The sequence below is a fragment of the Solea senegalensis genome, unplaced genomic scaffold, assembly GCF_019176455.1.
Source record: "Solea senegalensis isolate Sse05_10M unplaced genomic scaffold, IFAPA_SoseM_1 scf7180000017798, whole genome shotgun sequence".
Classification (NCBI taxonomy): Eukaryota; Metazoa; Chordata; class Actinopteri; order Pleuronectiformes; family Soleidae; genus Solea; species Solea senegalensis.
This window is the reverse complement of record NW_025322525.1, coordinates 52,557-75,872: the sequence shown is the minus strand read 5'-3', so window position 1 is coordinate 75,872 and position 23,316 is coordinate 52,557. Positions and strand designations below refer to the sequence as shown.

The following is a 23,316-nucleotide window of genomic DNA, read 5'->3' as shown; positions in this document are numbered from 1 at the left end:
AGTGCAGGTTTATGACTCTGACGCTAGTCCACAGTGGTCTGCTATGGTCCGGGTCCAGTTGTTGGTGCACTCTAGTCATCTTCTTTGATCATGGATAACAATGGATAGATGCTTCTGATGCATTCTTGTGAACACAGAGGTATGAATTATATCCAGATCTCCAGTATTCACAACAGACTTTCTTCCCTTATGTAACCCTGCTGGTCCATGCTGGACTATGCTGGTCCATGCTGGTCCACCACCATCATTTTAGTTTCCATGTTGCTCCATCAGCCTCATTATACTAGTCTATGCTGGTCCATGTCAGTCCATGCTGGAATATGCTGGTCCACCACCATCATTATGCTGGTTCATGCTGGTCCGTGCTGGTCTATGTTGCTCCATCAGCCTCATTATACTAGTCTATGCTGGTCCATGTCAGTCCATGCTGGAATATGGTCCACCACCATCATTATGCTGGTTCATGCTGGTCCGTGCTGGTCTGCTGGTCCATGCTGTCCACCAGCATCATTTTAGTTTCCATGCTGGTCCACCACCATCATTATGCTGGTTCATGCTGGTCCATGCTCATGCTGGTCCATGCTGGTCTATGCTGGTCCGCGCTGGTCCTGCTGGTCCACCAGCATCATTTTAGTTTCATGCTGGTCCACCACCATTATGGTGGTTCATGCTGGTCTATGCTGGTCCATGCTGGTCTATGCTGGTCTATACTGGTCCATGCTGGTCCGCGGCTGGTCCACCAGCATCATTTTAGTTTCCATGCTGGTCCACCACCATCATTATGGTGGTTCATGCTGGTCCATGCTGGTCTATGCTGGTTCCATGCTGGTCCATGCTGGCTATGCTGGTCCTGCTGGTCCACCAGCATTTTAGTTTCCATGCTGGTCCACCACCATCATTATGCTGTTCCATGCTGGTCCATGCTGGTCCACCAGCATCATTTTAGTTTCCATGCTGGTCCACCACCATCATTATGCTGTTCCATGCTGGTCTATGCTGGTCCATGCTGGTCCACCACCATCATTATGCTGTTCCATGCTGGTCTATGCTGGTCCATGCTGGTCCACCACCATTATTATGCTGTTCCATGCTGGTGGACCAGCAGTTAAACCAGCACCAAACCACCATAAACCTGACATTCACCGTCTTGCCTCAGCACTGAATAGAAAATGGTGAAAACGTTATATTAATATTTTAATAGTCTGTACTTCCTGACCGTTAACGTGAGCTGAAAAACTAATGTTAGCTGCTTTTATCATCAACCTCAGTTTGCTCAAGCTAACAGAAGCAGCTACCCCTTAGCTTTAGCCAACTAGCATTATATATATATTGTGTAAGATGTACGTGGTAGAACAGATGATTACAGGACATAATATATCAATCACTTCTTCAATTCTGTTCCAGCACTTGTTCGTGTGCAAGTGAGATAAAGTCCATCATCCTACCTTCCTTATAAGGATGAACAAATGAGGCAAGAAATCGCTGTTATTGGAATGGAATGCGAGATCAAGTGCAAATTTGTGGCATACTAGAGTGACGCGGTCCATTGTGTAAAGATGGAATATGGAAAGTATGACCGTATAATGAATAGTCAGTCTAGGACCACGTGCTGAAGTGACACAAGTCTAAAGAATTGACAATTTTATTTAAGCCCTGAAAAAAAATCAGATCTGAGTCACATCGATGGAAAAAAAAATCAGATCTGAGTCACTGCAGCCTGGTCATCTGAACACAGTCAAAGAATCTTGGTTCAAACATACTGTATTTGTCCGGTCCTCTCTTCCTGCTGCTGCTGCTCTCATGCATTCATGAGTCCGTCTTCCATTCAGTTAAATGAGCTGAATAAAAGACAACACAGTGAGATAATTAGTGGATTTGGGAGCAGCAACAAGCATGAGTGTGTGAGTGTGTGTTTGTGTGTGGCCAGTTGTGAGGTGGAGTCCCCGGCTGGCTCTGGGGCTCAGCAAGCAGGCCTCAGGTAATCCAGCTTAATGTACTTTACGTCGCCATGGCCACCTGTGCGTTACACACCGCAGCGTTGCAGCAAGGCGAGGGGATGTCTAGACGGGCAAATCACTGGAAAACAAAGAAAGGCTGCGAGGGGTGAACTGTGCTCTCAGGAGCCTTGGATACATGAACAACAGTGCTCCAAGTTTTGAGTCATATTAACAATCAGGGAAAGATCCACGTTATTGTCAAATCAGACAATATCATATTTCATGTATCAAACAGCACCAGAGAGCAGACTCACCATCATTCTGCTTACTCAGGCAGGTGTTGCATAACTGACTGCTGCCACCTACTGCTGGCTCCCAGTCAAACTCTGCGGCTCCTGTTCTGTTTGTCCTCTGACAGCGAGGTGAGAGGCGGTCGATACTCTGTCCTCCGCCGGGCAGGACAACAGCAGACTGAGCGTGCGTCAGCCCTCGGCTTTCATTTCACGCCAGAAAGTAAATGAATGGACTCAAAGAAAAAAAACACAGAAAAGAGTGTGTGTATGAATCTTCATTTCCTGTCTGTTTACTGTGCATGCGAGTGAGGCACACCCTCTGTCATCAGCAGTGTGTGAGCACATAATGCTTACTGAAGCAGTTGTTGCTGCTGACATATGTCTCTGCCTTTCTAATGGTGGAACAAACTGCAACGCTCTCTCTATGAGCATCAGCCCCATCAGCACTCTCTGTAGGTCCAAACCCCATCAATGCGTCCACACACACACACACACACTCTCTGCTCCTGCCACTATAGTCAGCAACAGTGCATATCCCATATCTCAGCGTCTGCACCTTCACAAAACCACATCCTGGACCACCACCACCACCACAGAAGAAGAAGAAGAAGAAGAAGAGGACAAGGCTTCAGGTGGACGGGGACAGCGCTGACACCGTTGCCTCCTCTCTCTGACTGATGCAGTTTACCAAGAAAAGTTGATGATCATGACCATAACGTCTAAAAAACACACACACACACACACAGCAGTGTGTGTCACTGTAATAGTTTCCCCTCAGCTTACAGAGAAAACCAGAACCAACACCACAACTGCCCTGTCCAGTGTTCTTGAAACTTCAGAGTCGCCTTTGTTGACAGTAATGCGGGGCTGCATGACTGCATGATGTCTATATTTACCGCATAAATATAGACGGCACAATTGTCAGATGAGTTCACACAGTGCTGATTAACGCTATCAGCTCCGCATGACTCCCTGCTTCTTAATATAGCAGTGTGAGCACAGAGTGGTGCATTTTATGTCACAGCCGACGGAGGCATGGCAGCAGCACGGCAACAACAATGCAATAGTTCACAGAGACGGCTGCGTTAAATTGGACTATGAGCTAAAAAAAAATGGCATAAGTCCCCAGGAAAAGTGGGTTAAGCCGCGATGTTCAGTTGGACTTAACAGTAGTATTTTTTTTCGATAGTATTTAGATTTAAGCTTCTCAAAAATGGCAAATGTCTGATTTTGCGTGTATACATACATGCATGTGTCAGTCCCAGCTGCTGCTGTTCCTTCATCATGCAGCTCCAAGTTTCCTGGATGCAGTCAGTGTGAATGAAAACACACGGCTTACTAAAGTATTGTAAAAACACAAATGTAATGTGTGTATATGTGTGAGAGTGAGGAGGTGCGGGGGGAGAGGGAGTGTGTTTGTTTTGTTTGTTTAGGTTTGTTTTAGTTAGACATATTAGACATGTTCATTGGATTATAGTGAACCTGAACAAGTCACAAGCACAACGTACTGTTCACTCATGAAGATGATTCTGTCAAGTTATTTCTGTGTGCCGGGGTTTTTCAAATGTTCTTGCTTATATTTTGGGTTCCTGCGAACCGGCCAACACCTGTACAGTATGATTCTTGTTCTCTTTTTTCTGGTTTCTTTGTTTGTCTATAAATAGATTGAATATATTTGGTTTGTGGACGAAACGAGACATTTGAGGATGTCGCTATTTTAAGGTTTCAGGGTTTTTTTACCCCTATTTTATGGAACATCTAATTAATTAATCAAGAAAATAAGTGACAGGTAAACTGATGATGAAATCTAGAGCCACACAGTTGGTGTAGTAGTTAGCACTCGGGTTCATGACCCAGTTGGAACAAGGGCCTTTTCTCCATGGAGTTTGCATGTTCTCCCTGTGTGTGTGTGTGTGGGGGGGGGCGGTTTCTCTGGGTTCTCCAGTTCCCTCCCACAGTCCAAAAACATGCAGTATGGGATTTAGACACTCTAAATTGACCGTAGGTGTGAGAGTGGATGGTTATTTGTCTCTATATGTCTCCCTGTGATGGACTGGCGAACTGTCCAAGGTGTACCCCGCCTTTTGCCCCATGTCAGCTGGGATTGGCACCAGCGACCCTCGTGACCCTCATGTAACTGTCTTTATTTGAGCCGTTATTCACCGATTAACATAGTAATGATGTGGTAAATGATGTTCTATATGTAATCATTTGGAGGGTCAATGATTGCTATTATATATACGTATACATATAAGCATATATGTGTGTCTAACAAGCACAAAGACGAAGGCCGAGCCTCTCACACAGCAGCCTGTTTGCTGCTGACACACAGTGTCTGTGGCTGCTTCTCTGTTATCATTTCTCCTCTCTCTGCCTATGACCTCAGAGCCACATGCAAGCTATTTCTGTGCAGTTGCTTCTGGCTGAAAATGACTTCATGTCTGATTAGTTTGAAACAGTGGTGTGTGTGTGGGGGGGAAAGGGGAAGGTGTGGGGGGGTGTTTATCATTGTGTGTGTGTGGAAAATTGACTTTATTAAAACAGAATGCTTTGACTGGTTTATTTGAGGTTTGATGCACTGGAGGCAATACTGCGCTGTGCTGTGCTTCCTCTTTTGAAAATCCCAAATGGTTCTCAGTGCCTTTGGTCAACCAGTCATTCTTTTCTTTCTTTTTTTGTTGTTGACCTCCTCTCTGCACATCCCCCCCTCTCTCTCTCCTTCACCCCACAATGTCCTATATTTTCTTATACCAACAACCAGTTTACCCGTGTCTGCAGTTTCAAAACCCAACTCCCTCTTTTTTTTTCCTCCACCTCCTTATTTCTATGAGTGTCGTGCTGGAGCCAGGTAGGTCTGCAGACATGAGTAATGTGGCTTTGACTGACTCAGACACCAAGACATCAGCCGTCAGTGTGGAGCCAGGAATGACACAAGCACAAGAACAAACACACACGCACACACACACACATACACTATATACAGTGAATCGACACAGACTTGGTGGTGCCGGCCAAACAAGAGGTCATTATCATCACCTTGCATTGTGGGATCATTATTGAAAAACAGAAAATGAACTCAGCAGCGATGAGATCACAGTGTTAACAGTAAACATGTCTATGACACACACACACACACACACACACACACACACACACACACTGCCTTTGTGCCTTGACTAGTGAGGTGTTTACATTCAAATATGCTACAAACTGCATGTTGACAACACACACACACACCATGCTCTGTCATATTTCCTATGATATAATCAGTCATAAATGTGTCATGTTGTTTGTGAACAAACTGTTTTTTCCCCGTGCTGCTGCATCACAGAAATGAAATTTGTTAGAATGATCTTTACAGTAAGTGTGAGTTTTTAATCACTAAGAATTCTGTCTGTGAGCAGCATAACTTAAAAGCTTTAAAACGTTTGGATTCCGTTTTCTGAGGATACAGGTTAGGACCCAGTAAAGAGGAAAATAGGGGAGTGTTGCTGACACTGTGGGAAACTGAGCGGCCTTGCTGCTTTCTTTCGTTATTATTTAAACTACTAATGAGGAAATTAGCTGATCATTAACTTCTTCTTCTTCTTTCTTTATTTTTAAATGTCTTGTGTGTTTTTCTTTCACGCTCCTTTTCGTCTCCATATTTGGAATCAAGCACCTCCAATCAAAACATAGATGTAATTTTACGAGGTCATAAATAGCCCTTTGCTACAAAATAAACGCCACATCTAGTAGAAAAAAATATATATACACAAGAGCACAACACACACACACACACACAGTCCGCACTGCATCTATTAAGTATTTATTATTCATGCAAGAGTAATGTGAGGTGTCTCCAGTTTAATGCCTGCTAATGGCTTTTTGACTTACCGCTGCCAGCTATGAATAAATCATATCAGTCATGCTGCCGCCAATACCTCACTCAACCTGGCAACCCTGAGCTGATCTATAGGTATGTGCTGTGCTGTGTGCATTTGTTACCTCTTTCTGGCAAAAACACTGACCTTGTCAGGACCGGTAGTCCTCATGGAGACCAAAACCTGGTCCTGAGGCAGAACCTTATTTCTGAGGAACTGGTAAAGTTTACGGCTACGATTTGAACTGTTTAAGGTTGTTGGGAGGTTGGAGATAACACTAAGCGGTCCAAATGAATGGATGTCAGTGCGGAGAAGTAAACAAAACTGTGTGTGTGTTCCCTTTCACATTTTAAACTCTTTCTGATCCAAAACTCTTTCATCCAAAACCAAAGAGATTAAAAAATGTAAATGACTGAGGTCTGTTTTCTTTAATCATGATAAATGTGCGTTTTTCTGTGCGGCAGGTTATAAGTCACTCTCCACAGTCTTACGTATCTAAACTTTTTGTGTTTGTTCACTTTGATTTAATGTCTTTCAACTTCGATTTCAAGGTTCGATTCCCGGCTATGGACTGATGTGTCCTTGGGCAAGACATTTAACCCCACGTTGCTCCTGACAGCGTGTGTCCGTGAGTATAAAAGAAGAGCGACAGATACATAGATGTGTGTGAAAGTGTGAGTCAATGGCAAAACTGGAGCGTAAAGCAGCTTCGAGTGGTCACAGAGATTAGAGAAGCACTTTAAAAATATGAACCATTTAACCGACCAGTGACACGTTTCTCTCTGCAGTTAATCGCAGAAGTGTTCACACCTGTTTGGTGCCTGCACTGCAGCCATTTCCACACGTTTGAGCGGGAACAGCGCAGGTGTTACTCGTCACGTTAACGATGGCTCTGCTCAGTTCCTCAAAGTCAGGACAAAGTAGTGCAGCATCTAAATGGAACACGGCCATGATGATGAATTTGACAACCGCTGCTGTGTAAGCGGCCCATTGGTCCCTGGATCCTGTGGTGGGAGAAAGAAAGGTAACTCCAAGGTGACCTATACATTTTTGGTTGAGCAGTTTATCTGTTTGGCTTCATAAAGTAGCTAGTAGTTTTGTTTTTTGGTTCATTTTGTTCCCTTTCAAAAGTGTAGTAGTACCTATGGTAGCTTTCAGGTATCATTTAAACTCAAAAAGTGTTTAGTTTGTCCATTAAACACATGGTGGTCCAACATGGAGGCCACAGTAGAGAAGAGCCATTCCTTTATCACCATTTTAAATTCAATTTCTGCTATATAAAAGTAATTTCATCTAGATTTTACACACTGGACCTTTTTGCGTTGAAAGTAAATAAAATCACTTCTACTGTGTAGTTTAATTATTATTGTCCTGTGTGTCCTTGTTTCATATTTGTAAAAGGGGATGTGAGGCAAATAAAACTGTGTAGCTGTAGGCACCTGACGTATGAGTTATTTTCTACAACAGACACTTCCTGTTATGTATGCTACGTCAACAGCCTATTTTTAGTCACTTATATTTCCTTTTCCATATCTTCTGAGCATGAATATAATGTGTAATCAATTCCATGCAGTCTCGTCCACATTTAAACCCAATAAAGCTGATAATGATAGCTTTTAAAGGACTACAAGGCACAGTCAGATTGCAGCATATCTCTCAGGGAGTATGACAGTTGATGCAGATTTCCCTCACTCACAGCAGAGGGAGGGGGTGATGTGGAATGGGAAACATATCGACCGCTGGATGGCTCAGTATTGACGGGCAGATGGATTTCAGGAAGTGACCTTGGCTAACTCAGACGAGCACCTGACCAGAGCCCGGCTCGTTTTCCCACAGAGCTCGTCTCTGGCACCAGCTCTGACAACACACTCTGAATACACGTGATGTCTTTGATCAGCGCACACAGACTGTAGGCCAGTGGAAGATGATGATGATGATGATGATGGAGGAGGAGAGAGAGAGAGAGAGAGATAGTGTAACACTGCACAAACAATAAGACTCACAAGTTTACATTAGTGTTTCCTCCTGTCACATTTCAAAAATACAACTTATCTAAAAAATACAACAGCATCTAAATGACATATTTACTCACTCTATTGATTTGGAACGTACAGTAGGTAGAAATATTAGCATGGGATATCAACCATTAAACTGCTGCTCAACTTTGTATGGGCTTGGTTTTCACTGTAAATGACAATTGTTTTATTCATTCACCTCCCTTCAACCCCATCTCCCTGTCACACCTGGACAAGGACATGCAACAAAAAAAACTCTCTTAAGAGCCAAAAACTTCGAGTAAACAGTACAAAACCTGACGAGACAATGGCCACGGGGGTTACTCTGGTTCACAAGACGAACTGGCAACAGACAAAGGGAGACGCAGACCATATTTACACACGGTAATGGGAAACAGGTGGAAGACAATCAGACTGGCGGGAAAAACACAAGAGGAAGGGGCAAGTTACCTGAAACGAGAGGAGAGTATCATTTCAAAATAAAACAGGAAACCACAAGACATTGACATAAGACAACAACTAAACACAACCAGCTTTCTTGGTCATGACACTCCCCATCATCATCATCAGGAATGCGATAGTAGAGACAGTAGGAATCCATTTTAAAATCTTGACCCTAACTTTTAGAGCATTGCATGGTCAAACTCCTCCTTACATCTCTGACCTGCTTCACACCCTGGGCTTGCAGTCTGAGGTCAGCAGGTTAAGTAACACTTGTAGGGCTGCAACTAACAATTATTTTCATGATCGAGTAATCTGTAATCTGTCGATTATTTTCTCGATTAAGTATTTTTTGGTCCATAAAATGCCAGTAAAATGTTGAATATTTTTTACCTGTCTTTCCCAAACCTGGAAATGATGATATTCTTTAATGTCTTATTTCGTCCACAATCCAAAATGAATAGGTTTTAATGATTTCTTTGTCAAATTGAGCAAAGAAACTTGTTGTCACTTTTAAAAAGCAGTTAAAAGTTTTTCAAAAATCAGACTTTTAGTTAGACTAGGGTTCTCATTGTTTTTTCTTTTTCTATTGTGTTTTCCTGTTTTTTGTTTAAGCTATCAGTACTTGATGGATTTTACTTGTCTCGGCCTGTCAAGCAATTTGTGATTTTATATCTGTGAAAGGTGCTATATAAATAAAATTTACTTAGTGACTTTCTTACTACTTAGGGTGTCAAAATATCAAGCATTAGGAAGGAAAAAGTTGGTAATGAGTAAAGAACTGAGGTCCTCTTTGCACAGGCCTACAGTCAACAAACATACCGCACCGCCCCCATGTGGCTGATACATGCATTACATTCACTTCGATCGTTCCAAATGATTCTATCAGCCCCCCCGTCAATCATAACTCTAACTCCGCCCCTATGTAAACTGATTGGCTAACAGCTGGGCGCCAGAGTGTCACCGAGCCAATCACGTGGCTCTGCCTTCTGTTAACAGGGCTCCTGTGCCTGATGCCCTTACGTGCCTGCGTGCTACTGTTATTTATAGAAGCCCGGGGATGCACAGTGGAGCATGGAAGGGGAAGAAGAAGAGAGGGAGGAATTAAAAAAGAGGGTGAGACAGAAAAACAAGGGGGAGGAGAGATTTCTCCATGATTTCTTATGGAGAGAGAGAGAGAGACAGAGAGAGAGAGACAGAGACAAGAGGGGACATGGACAGTCATTTATTTTGGACACATATTGATCCCATCATTGCAAACAGCATCAGCCTGATTGATAGTTGTTTTTATAGAGGAACATGAGCAAAAATAGAGGGAGAATGAAAATAGCTATTTAAAAGCCATTGTAATGTTCATTGTATGTTGAAACGCAGTCCTGTAAAAAAACAACAATCTATAATTGAGGCCACAATAATTACATTACATGTCATTTAGCAGACACTTTTATCCAAAGTGACTTGCAATGGGGGCCATGCGGTGTGCAGTGGTTAGCACTCTCGCCTTGCAGCGAGAAGACCCGGGTTCGAGCCCCGGTTGCAACAAGGGCCTTTCTGCATGGAGTTTGCATGTTCTCCCCGTGTGTGCGTGGGTTCTCTCCAGGTCCTCCGACTTCCTCCCACAGTCCAAAAACATGCAATGTGGGGATTAGTTAAATTGGACACTCCAAATTGACCATAGGAGTGTGAGAGTGAATGGTTGTTTGTCTCTAGCTGTGTGTGGCCCTGCGATGGACTGGCGAACTGTCCAGGGTGTACCCCGCCTATCGCCCGATGAAGCTGAGATTGGCACAGCACCCCCCGCGACCCTCTGGTGGAGGATAATGTGGTAGATAATGACTGACTGACTGACTTTCAATGGAATTGAGTACAAACTTGCCACCATTGCAACCATGATGTCTTTCGCACACAGGGTATTGGTCTTAACCACTGAGCCACTCCACCCATAATGACGCCTGAATCACTTTCTATTTAAGACGCAGTCTTGATCAATCATGTGACTGTTGAAGTGCCACGGAACAAGTATAAGCTCACTCAGATTTGAATCTTCCCTTAGGTAAAAGAAAGGTAAAGGTTACAGGAGGCACTAATGCAACATTATGGATGCCAACTGCCATAAACCACCAAAGGAGAGAGCAGAATGGCACACAGGTCATAGAGCACACAGTGATATCAGCAGCTGCACATAAAGCTCACTTTTTTTGACAGGGAACAGTCTGTGTCTGAGAACAAGTGAACAATGGTTGACACCATATAATAATTTAGCCAGTGAAATATTGTTCATTACTGTAACTGTAACCGTGGCTGCACAGGCTTCACAGAGAGGGATCAGTGCACATGAGTGCCTTTCTGTTGAGTACTGTGGCCACTAATGACATTTCACTGGGTTCTTTGTCCCAGGGGTTGTTCGTGTGCTATGTGTTCTAATGGTGAAAATGACAGCAGTCTATATTAACTGATAAGCCTTGGGTCATAAATTTGCTATTGGGCGCCCAATGACCTCCACCTGTCCCTCTGTCCACTGTCCCTGTCACCTCATTCTCATCAAGTACAATGGCCTACAGCTGACTCCCATGGTAGCTTCATTAACTGACTCTGATCTGTTGTTATTTTACTTCAGTGGCACACAGTTGCATTTAGTCAATCCATTTAATTCATCAATTTTTTTACAAAAACAAAATCATGAAACCTTTGTCCACAAATCTACAGTTCCTACACCATTAGATAGCTTTACAGAGACTATATTCTATGATGTGACTCCTCATCAGAGGTTATATATATACATTTTATGAGAAGTGATTATTTGTCTCATTTGAATGATTTGTGTGTGACAATCAGACTAGATGGGACATCAACAGCAGATGTAAACCCTAACTTGCTTTTTTAATGAACAACATGTAACATAACATGCAACACCAGGCGTGCAATAAAATAAACTAGATATATAAAAAGGACAAACACAAATATTAATATCGTAAAGTGAGGTGTAGAAATATAATATTTTTTGCTGTCTGTCATGTTTAATTATTTGATAATATCATTCATTGAAAGGTGAAACGATGTGAATAAAACTGAAAAAGCATATACGATAATACAATTACTCAGATCTTCAAAGGCACTAATACTTTGGATTGACATCAAATCTTAACATTATGTCTTAAGACAATGGACACAAATTACAGATCCACATATCCGCTGCTTCTTATGTCCACAGTCACGCATTTTACGCACAGGAGAACCACAGTGGGTCGGGTCTGTGTTTACTTCCGGACTCAGATTTAGACTTCGCTCTGAGAGCAGCAGCAGCAGCAGCAGCAGCCTCAGCCTCCTCCTCCTCCTCCTCCTCAGTGGATGTTCAGGCTGTCAGCCATACAAGGCTTCATGACAGAGGTTACAGGGTTGACCAGCGGCACCTCAACAAACCCTCTGCAGACTGGACACCGCCACGCCGGGCGGACCCCACACCGCTTGTCCCCCCGCTCTCCTCCGCGCTCAAAGTCACTCAATGCTGCACTGCCTCCTCCAGCTAACAGGCTGATCTGACTGAGCTCCTGCCACTCAATGATCCGAGCTAACTGAGGATCAAAACAAGGACAATCGCTCAAAGTTTCAGCGGCGTTTGCGTTTCACCGGCCGGGACCCAGCAGCTGAAGAGACACGGGCCCCGAGGACAGCGACGAGACTCGGGGGGGCCAGGCAGCCAAGGCAGCAAGTGTGGTGGCTACATAGACTAGGAGCTCGCCTCCAGCTCCTGGTGGATTTACCCCTGCCAGCTAACGTTAGCTCAGCTAGCTACAAGCAGCACCATGGACTGGTTAATGGGGTGAGTACAGAGAGCTAACTTGCCGAGCTAGCTTGCTCTCCACTGACAGTTTAAACTGCGCAGTCGGTCAGTGCACAGAGAGTCTGACACCACCGTGGTCACTGTGAAGCAGCTGAACAATCGGGTTCCGCTCTGTTCTTTTTCCATTTTGACGCGTTAATCTGCCTCTAAGCGGCTGGCATGTTGCTTAGCAAAGGCTAGCCCTGCGATGCTAGCATGGTAGCAGAGCTGGCAACGGTGTCATCCTGCAACGGCATAACCGACATAATGTTTCTCAAGAGCTTGCGTTATTTTTGTGCACTCTTAACCAGCCAACGACGGCAGCGCCAACATAAGGTCGTAAGAATATCTGTATGCGGAAAGCTTATTTATAGAGAAGGTTTACACAGCAAAATAGCCTAGCATTAGCAGCCTGTCATTCTGGCTAAGTAAGGTGGCTGTGCCCGCTTTGAGTTTATTTCCTGGGCAAGGTGCGCCGGTTTATGAGAAATACTGTTCCAAAAGTGACGCTAAACTCCCGCAAATGCAGTCACCTGTTAGTTGCACACTCGAGAGGGAAGATAGCAAAGATTAACCAGATGTTGCGTGATTGCTGTGAGTGATTTAATCGAGACACTCTTGTTTCTCCTGGTTCACAGCATTCAAAGCCTCGTGAAACTATCGCCCTGCTGTAGCAGGTGACAACTGATAGAAGCTCATTATGATGATGATCTGTCACTCTATGTTGATATTTTTTGTTATTATGTTGTTTTGCATGTCATTAGTTTGGTGGTAAATACATCTGTATCATCAATATCATCAAGACAAGACATTGATTTGGTTTTCTTAATGTCATGTAAACACGTTAATCCGACTAGAATCGAGCTAGTCTTAGTCGGACTAACATGATATTATTGTGATTCATAGTTCGATTACTCTTGCATGTACACACTTAGTTGGGCTGGAGTTGTACTCGGCGTTCTGCGCATGGGAAATTTCCTCCCTGGTTTTAACCTGGAAGTAGACAGAGATGATGTAGAAACTGCAGTACTGTTGCATTGATCGCAGTATTCATGTTAAAGCTATCACATCAGTCATAAGAGATGGACTAATATATCAAAGCAGGTGGCAGACAAATCCTGGTATACATAATCAAATCAGCAATGGTTAAGTTCCATTTAGCTTCCCCAGTTTCAGGGTGCATGCTGGCTCACTATGTGGTCTTCCCTCAACCTGCATTTTCAATTTGGGCATTAAAAAGTGAGTGTAAACATAATAATATGGAAAATAATGATAAAGAAGTTGGCATATCGTTAAAAGGAAAATGCAAATAAAAGCAGTGGAATCAGGTTCAGTGAATAAAGGATGATGTTTAGAAATCTGCTGACTAAAAAGTCTCTTCAGCTTCTGCACATTCCTCGACTTGGTGCAAGAAACAAATATTACTACTTTTTCCTCATCTTCTGCGGTCACGGGAAACATTTAAATTTTGTGCCACCTACTGCTTATGTTGGTGAACTATATTCTCTTCACAGCAGTGGATGGAAACAAATAAATGTACATTTTCTTCAACAAAATTCTTGAGAATTTCATTTAGATTTGCAATACATTTCAATGGAAAGTAGGTCAATGTCATAATCTCCTGATTTACACCAACTGTACAGAACCATCAATAATGTTGCGGGTACTTTTCCTGCTAAAACATGTCCACATGTCTGCTGTGATACCATCCCTGTCTGCTGTCACAGAACTCAGATATATTATTCACTCTAAACCCCCTATTTGCAATAAACTTAAAGTTACTGGATTGTCTGGTCACAAATCGGTTGACTAATAATTCACAGTCCAGGGTATGCTTTTTTCTCTCCCCATGCATAAGGATAAGTGTAAAGCTGTAATAAGAATACACACATTTATCCTATGGTGAGAATATTGGGTCTTTTATACAACCCAAGCTTTCTCTGACTGTGATAATGTTTTTTTTCCTCTTACTGCTTATCAGCTCACATTTTGGGGCAGCTCAGGGTTTAAAAAGGGCGGAGGGGTGTTCCCTCTCATCATGACATTTTGGCTGAGAGAGTATAATAAAGCAATCCCCAACCTGTCTAACAGCTGCTGCCACCACTGTTTATAAAATGTTAGCTGTGCCAAGGATGCTTAGTGTTTTGGTCCGATTGGCTGATCTGTTGCTTAGCAGGGAATCAGAGACACTGCTTTACAAATCTAAAGTTTGTTTAGATTACTCATAGATTATGAGCTGTTAGTGTGAAAAGCTTGGTTCACACCTAATGTATCTTAGTTTTGTGCATTTTTCAACATCGATTTCCCACTTTTTTGTCAAATATCATCCTGTATTTGTATGAACTATGTGGAGGATAACATGTACAGTAATTATGGAATATCATGCCATTTTCTATGAATGGCCTGTGTTTTATGAGTGGTTTGCTCAATGAATACTTTCTTGTAGTTGTAGTTAGTTCCCTCCTACTAACACTTGTTTTCCTGCTTTTGGTGGCTGTTTCTTGCATTGACTTGTCTCAAGTTGCATCAGTTCTCTGTGATGCCAACGCAAATTGGTGTTTTTTTTTCTAATTTCACTGAGTCACTGACATGAAATAATAATTTCTTTGCCCCGGTTGTTGGTGCGGCTTTCAGATCTAAACTTGTTTGCTCAGTGATCTGCTAGGAATTCACGAGCAACACCCAGTTACGTCTCAGTGTTAGAGAAGCTTAGGAAAGCGAAGAACCAGAGAAAAGAAGGCCCCTGTCTGCTCTTTAATGCCTACTTTATATCAAGTTCCATTCTCCATCTAAGCAAAATAAAATATTTAATAATATTTCATGAAGTCTTTAATAAGTCATCTGAAATAAGGTGGTGTCATTCCCAAAAGAAAAAGTGGAGTGGAGGCCATGAATGAGTTAACCACGTAATAACTTTGAATTACTGACCTACGGTAAAGGACGACACAGCCAGGATGGACGGAGGCAGATAAAGTGGAGATGGAGCTTGATGATGAAAGGAGAAGAAGGAGGCATGGTGTAAGCAGCTGATCTGGGTAGAAATATGCAGATGTAGAGAGAGTGAGAGATGATGATGCAGACTGAACAAAAGAAGAGAGACTGATGAGGGAAGGGTAAGGTGATCTTAAGAGACGGAGGAAGGGGACGCGACACAATTTTGGCCAACAGATGGAAAAAGAGGGAGGGGTGGAGGAAAGGGATATGAGTGTTTCTGATGGAATCGTTGGTTAAGAGAGTATAATAGAGGACATTAGCATGTGGGGGGGAAGGGATGGTGTAGTTAATGGGGAAGATGAAGCTCTTACATGGAAGTCTGTAGCAGATAAACGACCCTATGACAATTTACTAGTGGTGAATCTGTAAAGATAAAGATCTAGAGATATTGATATGGACATTTATGTAAGAACACATCTTTTCTGTGTTTTCTGCTGAAAGTTAACACCAATGTAAGCAAATATGTGTTTGTGTTTATTTTTGAAAGAGCAATTTCTTCAGAGCTCAATGACTGACTTCATCTGTCCAGACTACAAATCAGACAGGATGCTAAATCATCGGAGGAGACACGCCATGCCTAAATGCGTCTCCTCCTGCTGGGTGAAATGAGCAGGCTTTGACAGATGTTTAATCCTCTTGCTTTTGAGTGATGGATTGGTACTGCTGAGCAAATGAACAAGAGAATGGAAACTGCAGCAGCTAAGTGGAGTTTTCTTTTTAGGCTGCCTGACCTGAGATCTAATGAACACTTAGCTCATATCACCTGTGATTTAATGGCGTATAGGCCGCTTATCATTATCGTGCATCTTGAGAGTAATGCTTGTACTGGTATGAAAGATTCCAGTAATGAAGGGCCAGCTTGATGTAACATCTAATTTTTGTGAATTTTAGGCTTGATGTTTACAATGTTTTTCACGTTCTTGCATTTGATCAATAATGATTATTTTCTCCATGAGTCATTTAATCTGTGAAATAAGCAAACATGTTGAAAAGAACCATTCACAAGTTCACGTCTTATTTAAAAAGGTTTTTTCTTTCCAACATTAGACAAAAAACAGACAAATTATGGACATTTTGTGAAATTAAAAACATTACATCAGAGAGTCTGAGCCAGAAGATGTCTGATCATTAACTGACCGTGGATCAGTGGTAGAGCGAGTTCTGCCAGTCTACAAGCCATTATCAATTTGACTTTGCCTGAGACCTTTCCTCAGTGAAAGTTTACTTATTACTTGTAATTAGGCTTATTGTTTGGAGAGATGTGGACATGGTTGTCCTTGCAGCTTCCAAATCTGTAACCCCCAAAACATTAAGTGGTGCATCTCAGAGCCACAGCAAAGCTGTCGAGATGTAGATGTCACCTGTATGAAAACAAAAGACAATGCTGGTTTTTTTTTTCTTTCTTCCCTCATCTCTGTCTGCAGTGTCAGATGACCTGTCTGATGCCAGATAGGGAAGGGAAATTCACCAGAGACACTTATAGCCTAAACTTCCTCTCTGATGAGAGATACCTGTCTATTTGCAGTGTTCCATGTCACCTTCGTGGCTCTCATGTGTTCTGGTGTCTTACGTGAGCTATTCACAGGTGTGATCCTTTGTAGGAATGTACTGTATTTTCGCAATGGTTTTTTGGCTCAGATTTCTCATGATCATGGGAGTGTCACGTGTGACCATTTCTGTATTTTACATTCAAAAATAGGAAAGCAGGGAGCACCTCATGGACTACATAGACTACTTCACACTGTCTTCATCAAAAGAAAAACTAATATGTTGAACGTATCCAAAAATACCAGTACATCAGCCTCATAAGTCTGTTTTTACCCTATCAACACATTAACTGATACAGTTCTGAGCTCAAATATGAGAAACTGTTCTAGTATTTTGGGTGGTGGTGGTTGTAGTTTCAATTTGAGCGAATAATATCCTTCTTAGGTTTTTGACTTTGTACATGTGCTTGTTTGTAGATGTTCCCATTGGGGATTTATGCAGCACACTACAGCCGTGTCCTCACACAACCCCACTGCCTTATTTCCATTTCCACAACACAGCATACACCACTGCTCACCGTCTCAGCCCAGATGGCTGTTTCTGCTGCTCATGCTGCAGATATGGTGCTGATAATAGGCACTGACAGATGAGCAGACCTCATCTCAAAGCTGTCACCTGCTCTGGGATAGAAACTAACTGACACTGTCACTGTTTTGCTTGGTTTAGTCTAGGATGAAGTCTGACTTTGGTGTCTTTTTATTGTAGCTGTGAAATCCACCATAGTGTTTGTTTATCAGGCTTGACCTGAGTGCTGTGCAGCTGTCGGCTCATCCGAAAGTGTCAGTGTCCGCCTGGGAAAGAACCGTTGACCGGCATGTTACTGTGCGACTGCAAAGAGAGCTTCTGTTGGCATTCTGTGCGTCAGAGGCTACAGTGAGAATCCCTCTCCATTAACAGCCACTTTATTGTGTCTGGCACTGATGTTACTTCACGACTACACACCCAACACAGCCCAGGCCAAGATTTCTGAGGCTTAACCAGGCCAACCTTCAGTGGACTGTAACATGCTGTGGTTTTTACAAATTCACCTCGTGTTGCGAGTGGCAGTTAGCCCTGTATCTGTACACACATTGGCTCACCACAGTATCCAACCCTGAGAACAATAACTCAGTGGTTCACACCATTTTGCTTTTGAATGACAACCTTTGAGTGATGGTGTTAGGTGCATTACTTATTCATAAACACGTCAAGTTTCCAGTCAATCAGTCAGCGAAGGACTCGTATGTCAGTGCTGGAGCGGAGGTTGTTATTGCTGAACTGGATGTGTGCGATTAAGTCTTGAGCAGAGCCCGACAAGTCATTTCCAGACCTTGGTTAAGTGATTAATCATTAAAGCCACACAAGCATGCTCTATTTCTTTGCAATTAATGGTATTCCTTGATTCAGTTTGTTGCATTTTATTGTCTTACAAGTTGACAAATTGAACATATTTATGTTGCAGTCATTTGGTAGAACAAATTATGATTTCTAAAAGTGTACGGGAATGTTTCTCTGTGCCATTTGATTGAATACATTAATAAACAAACTCCTTTGCTGGGCAACGTTTGTCCAATTTTCAAGCTCTATACTTTAAATCAGCTTTAAATCAAGTTCATTTTGACAGTGTGGTATATGTTTTCCCCATAAAACCAACAGCTAAAATATTAAATCTTGATTCAGGCTTTTCAACTAGATGCAGGCAACTGCACAGGGACTGATATGTTCACATGGTTTGTTTTGAGTGCTTCAGTTTCCATGTGGAGCTCAGATAAACTTTGGCCTGCATTGATGGAGTTGGGCCCTGGCCTGGTGTTTCAGTAGCAGGATTCAGCCTTTTCCACCATGATGAGCTGCTGTGCTTAAGGATTGGCTGAATGACAGGAAGATTTGTTGGTTTGTTTGACCCCCAGGAAATGGACCTTCACTCCCTAGCCCAGTTTGTCTCTCCCTCTCTGTAAACCCTCCTGTGTGAAACCGATCATGCATTTTTTTTTCAGTTCAGCAGATTTCACAAATCCTGGTATACCTGTTAATTTAATGGTGAAAGAGGTTTCAAAGAGATTACCACTAAAGTTAAAGTATTAGCTGCATATTAGGAGTCCAAGTTCTGCCATGCTGTTTTTGTTGGCTGGCCTTATGTGTCTTTGGGGCAAAGGACATAAGGACATAAGGACAGAGGACAGAGCTGAGTCTTAACAAAGAACCCCCACTCTTTCTTATCGTTCTGTGACTGTTCGTGGGGTTCAATGTAGACCAACAGTAGGTTATTCCTTTGCTTCCACAGTAGCACATCAGAGGGAAAGGTGAGCAGCGAGGTCTTTGCCACACCATAAAAGCTCAGCTGTCATGGTTCAGTGGTGTCAACGACTTTGGGTTTCACAGGAAGATGACACCTCGCACATGTAGTTGATCTGGTAACTAACCATGTCTATGAACATGTCTATGATGAGCACCAAAGAAGTCAGTACAGAAAGAAGTATTGTCTGTCTTCCTATTCATACCATTAAGAAACTAATCTGTTTAAAAATAAATAAATAGCTGGTGTCTAAAAAAAAAAAAACCCTTGAGGAAGCTTTTTCCCATGCTTGATGTCACAATATTCTATCAATGAGTCTTTGAAGGACATCACTGTGCATCATTGAGGTAGATATAAAGACTATTCAATGCTGTTTTAAGGAGGCAGGACATAAAAACACACCCAAACACTCTTCAGTTACCGGTGATGAACTTTTTGGTTTGTCTGCTGACCTCTCTCGCTTTACTTCCCTGTTTCGCCTTCCCATTCTGTGAGGCAGTGACGGGGGGAGGCCCAGAAATAAACGTGATACTGAATGACTCAGCAGTTTGTCTTTCACTGAATATGCATAAAGTGGATAACTGGAGAATCTAAACCCATGCATGGCTCTGTGTGAAGCTCTTTCTTTAATGACTTGACTTGAGATGGTTTTGCCCTTTTTATTGGCACGTTTGAGTGAAGATGAGGCTTCAAAAGCCAGAGGACGGTATATACTGTGAGAGTATGGCGCAACATAATACTATAATGGATCAGGAGGCTGCAAATGCAAGCCAGCTCAATACCTGTAGCTTATGAAGCTTCTCCTCCCACTCAACCTTTAACTCAAACACTTTAACTGGCTGCATTTCACAGTGCCAACCACACTGATCACTGACATTTAACCAGTAGCCACTGAGAAGCACAGAAGACTTCCCTTTTTAAGTCCTATGACAATTTATTTGTGAAGATATCGATCTTCGCAATTCCGTCACTGCTTTCACTTTCACAAGATGTTGTGCTCAATTTGGCGGCACTGTTGTTGCTCCTGGCATGGTCCGGGGCGTGTGTTTTTCGTGTGTGTGTTGCCTCTCTTTCACTTGGCAGGATAATGGCACCATGCTGTGACTGTGTTTACTCTTTCGTAACGCTCTGGGCAGCCCTGTGCGGCACAAACAACTGGCACTGTCATCAGATAGAGAGCATGAGGTGGGAGGAGGAGAGGGAAACGTCTGACAGAGGGCACCATGACTGGTCAGCTGCTCTCCTCCTTCTTCTCTCATCTTCTTGTATCTTATTATTTGGTGGAAAAAAAAATACTTCCTCTTCAAATGTATCTAAATTTAGACCAACAGTGCCTCACAGATGTTGAAGTTGTTCTTCAGTAGCAGAACTGGCTGCCAGTCTTGGGAGCAGGTACTTTTCTGTCAGAGAGAATGACTGTCATGGATCACTGTGGGCTTGAGTCGTCTAAAGCTAAAGCAAAAAAAAAGTAGGACCCCCTACAGCTGGATTTAGAGTTGTTGTTGCCAACCACCCACACAACACACATAAAGATTCAGTGTATGCTGTGAATTACATCTAACAATACCTTTCCTTTTTAAAACAAAGGAAGGAAAACAATGATGTAAATTGACATTGAAACAAAACAGTTTCTATGCGATTTATATTTCATGCTTCAGGCTCATTCATGCGCCATGTTTGATGTGTAAATGGAAATGGACTGAGCATTTTTTAGTCTGTATTTGTGCACATTATAGAGACCAAACAGATGAAGCAGTAATGCAGGAAATTGTGAGGGACACAACTTTTGAGTAGACTCTGAAACAGTAACTACAACTGTCTTCAGGCAAGACTGGCTGGCTCCATTTTTAGAAAGTATTGAGTTAGCTGAACCAAAACATAATCACATCACATCTGACTGTTTATTTTTATTCTCGGATTCTTCACTTATTTTAGTTTGTGACATTTAAAGTGAAAAAATGGGAAGATGGGGGGGGACTGGAGCAGGGCAAATTGAAAACACCTCAGAAGTAGAGGGCAGAAGAGCAGAGGGCAGCTGATAAGGAGAATGAGGAGAAAGTGTGAGTGAGGAGTGCGGAAAAGAGAAAAATGATAGTGGCACAGGAGTGATGGGTGAGATATGGAGATAAATGGGAAGTAGTGTCGCGGGTCAGAGAGCTAGATTAGAAACAGCAGAGGTCTGCAACAGAGGACAGAGAGGGAGATTTAACAGCAGGGGTCTGGGCAGCTGGTGACAGGCAAAGAAATTGAGCTTTAGAGCAGTGTGCAGGTCAGAAAGTGGAGAAAGAGAAATCAAACTGATAAAATGAATTGAATACCCTTTTTAGATATAGGCTCTGTTTTGGTTGCCTTAAATCCAAGATTTGAATGGACATTAGGTCCTCATTCAACCACTGAGATAAGAAACCTTAATTTGTCTCGAAAGGAGAAAGCGTTAAATTATTGTTGTTTTTATTTCTTTTTCCACTGAGACGTGACCAGCACTCTTGGGGTGAGCCTTCAGATGAGCTGCTAAATCTGTGCAGAGCTGGTGGGCTGCCTGCCTGCCTTTGTATAAGCTAGGTAGGTTTGTCCTTGGTGGCTGAGGCTATGCAGCTAGGCTAGTCTGAACTGTAATTGGATTAGAGATCTCTGTGTTACATCAGGCAAGGGAAGCCACGCATACGCCAATACACATGCACATCTGAGCCCCAAGTTCATCACAATACTCGATGCTCTGCTGCTGCTCCTCCTCCACTCTGTATTTATTCTTCTTAAACTTCCTTCTCTCCCCAGCGTCCTGCCATTATCTGTAGCTACATTTAATCAGCAACCAACCTCCTCCCTCTGGCTATTATGTTTGTTTGCTCATGTGCGTGTTTATGGATGAGACATGTGCCATGCATACCCTCTCTAAATGGGATTACCAGAGTTGCAGCGGATGCTGAGCTGTAGACAAAAAGAACAGGAAAAAGTTGACAAGTGTAGATAATGACGTGAGCCTCATACTCAACGTGATAGATGTGAATATGAAGAATTTCCTACTGTACTTGGAGAAAGGAGTGAGAGACCTGCTCTTGACCTCTTTTTCAATTGTGAACTTCCTATTTAGCAGCTTCAGACAGGATGTAGAAGGTGAAGTAATGGCGGTATGTGGTTCCAATTGCCTTGTTTACCCCTTAACCTTGTAATATGAAAAGATTAACTGTTGAAATGTTTCCTTTACTTAACAAAGAACACTTTTTTTAGATTCTGTTGTAAACTGGGTAGGGGCCAAATGGTCCAAAATCCATGGTTTGGTTCATGTCATTTGGTAAATTTTTTTACGTATGTCTGTCTGTTCCAAATGTTATCTCTGTCACTACCCTCAATGTCTTTTCGTTGGTATGGACGTTACAATGCCCCAAACCGTGGCATGCATACCGAATGGGGCAGATTTTTTTTAATGTGAATGGTTTCACCCCTAAAACTAGGTACAGTGTGAGGCTCATTCTATTTATTTGTCTCACTTTGTTGAAATTCAGCTGGAACTATAAATGAGAGAGTACTGCAGAAACATTAATTTGGTCATCAACATTACCAAGATCCAGGAAATTAACATTAGAAAACAGCTACAATGACAAATAAACTTAATCTGCTACTGCTACAATAAAGGATGTCTGGTTTAAGACGGAGACTGATATCACGAGGCATGAGGGAGGGTAAAATGACAGCACATTGGAGAGAATTTCGTGTCCCTCTTTGCTGCAGCCTTTCATTGTCATGATGTTAGTCCTTTCATATGTGCATTGACGTTCATACAATATATGTGGAACAAGTCAGTCAGTAAGATCAGAGGGCGACCGTGATGGAGCAGGTTTAATAGCTGACAGGTCAGCATCGGCATAGCCATATGTTCCATACGAGTCCTCTGACAACCTCGCTGTACGTTTGGGATCTGCCCATTGGCCTGTACATGTCCTCAGCTTCCTGCCACCATGACAGCCGTGAATGAACAGAGATGGAGGAGGGGTGGCGTAGCTCTGTTGTGAGATGATCTGAAAGGAAGGGCACACAGTGTAATAGGTGTAAGGCAACCCAAAACATTCCACACCCACAGTAACTGAAGAGGTTTTCAAACCTGCTCCTTCTATAATGTATGTAATTTCAGC

At 42.6% G+C, this 23,316-nt stretch overlaps 1 protein-coding gene across 1 annotated transcript in view; it reads left to right on the top strand.

Annotated features, from left to right (window-relative positions):
• The first annotated feature begins 11,873 nt into the window (after nt 1-11,873).
• Nucleotides 11,874-23,316, top strand: part of mob2a (MOB kinase activator 2a) — a 59,847-nt gene continuing 48,404 nt past the window's right edge. The window contains exon 1 of the mRNA XM_044018952.1: nt 11,874-12,369. Within this exon, the coding sequence (XP_043874887.1) occupies nt 12,353-12,369 (17 nt within the window). The 5' untranslated portion in view covers nt 11,874-12,352. The remainder of the gene's footprint in view (nt 12,370-23,316) is intronic.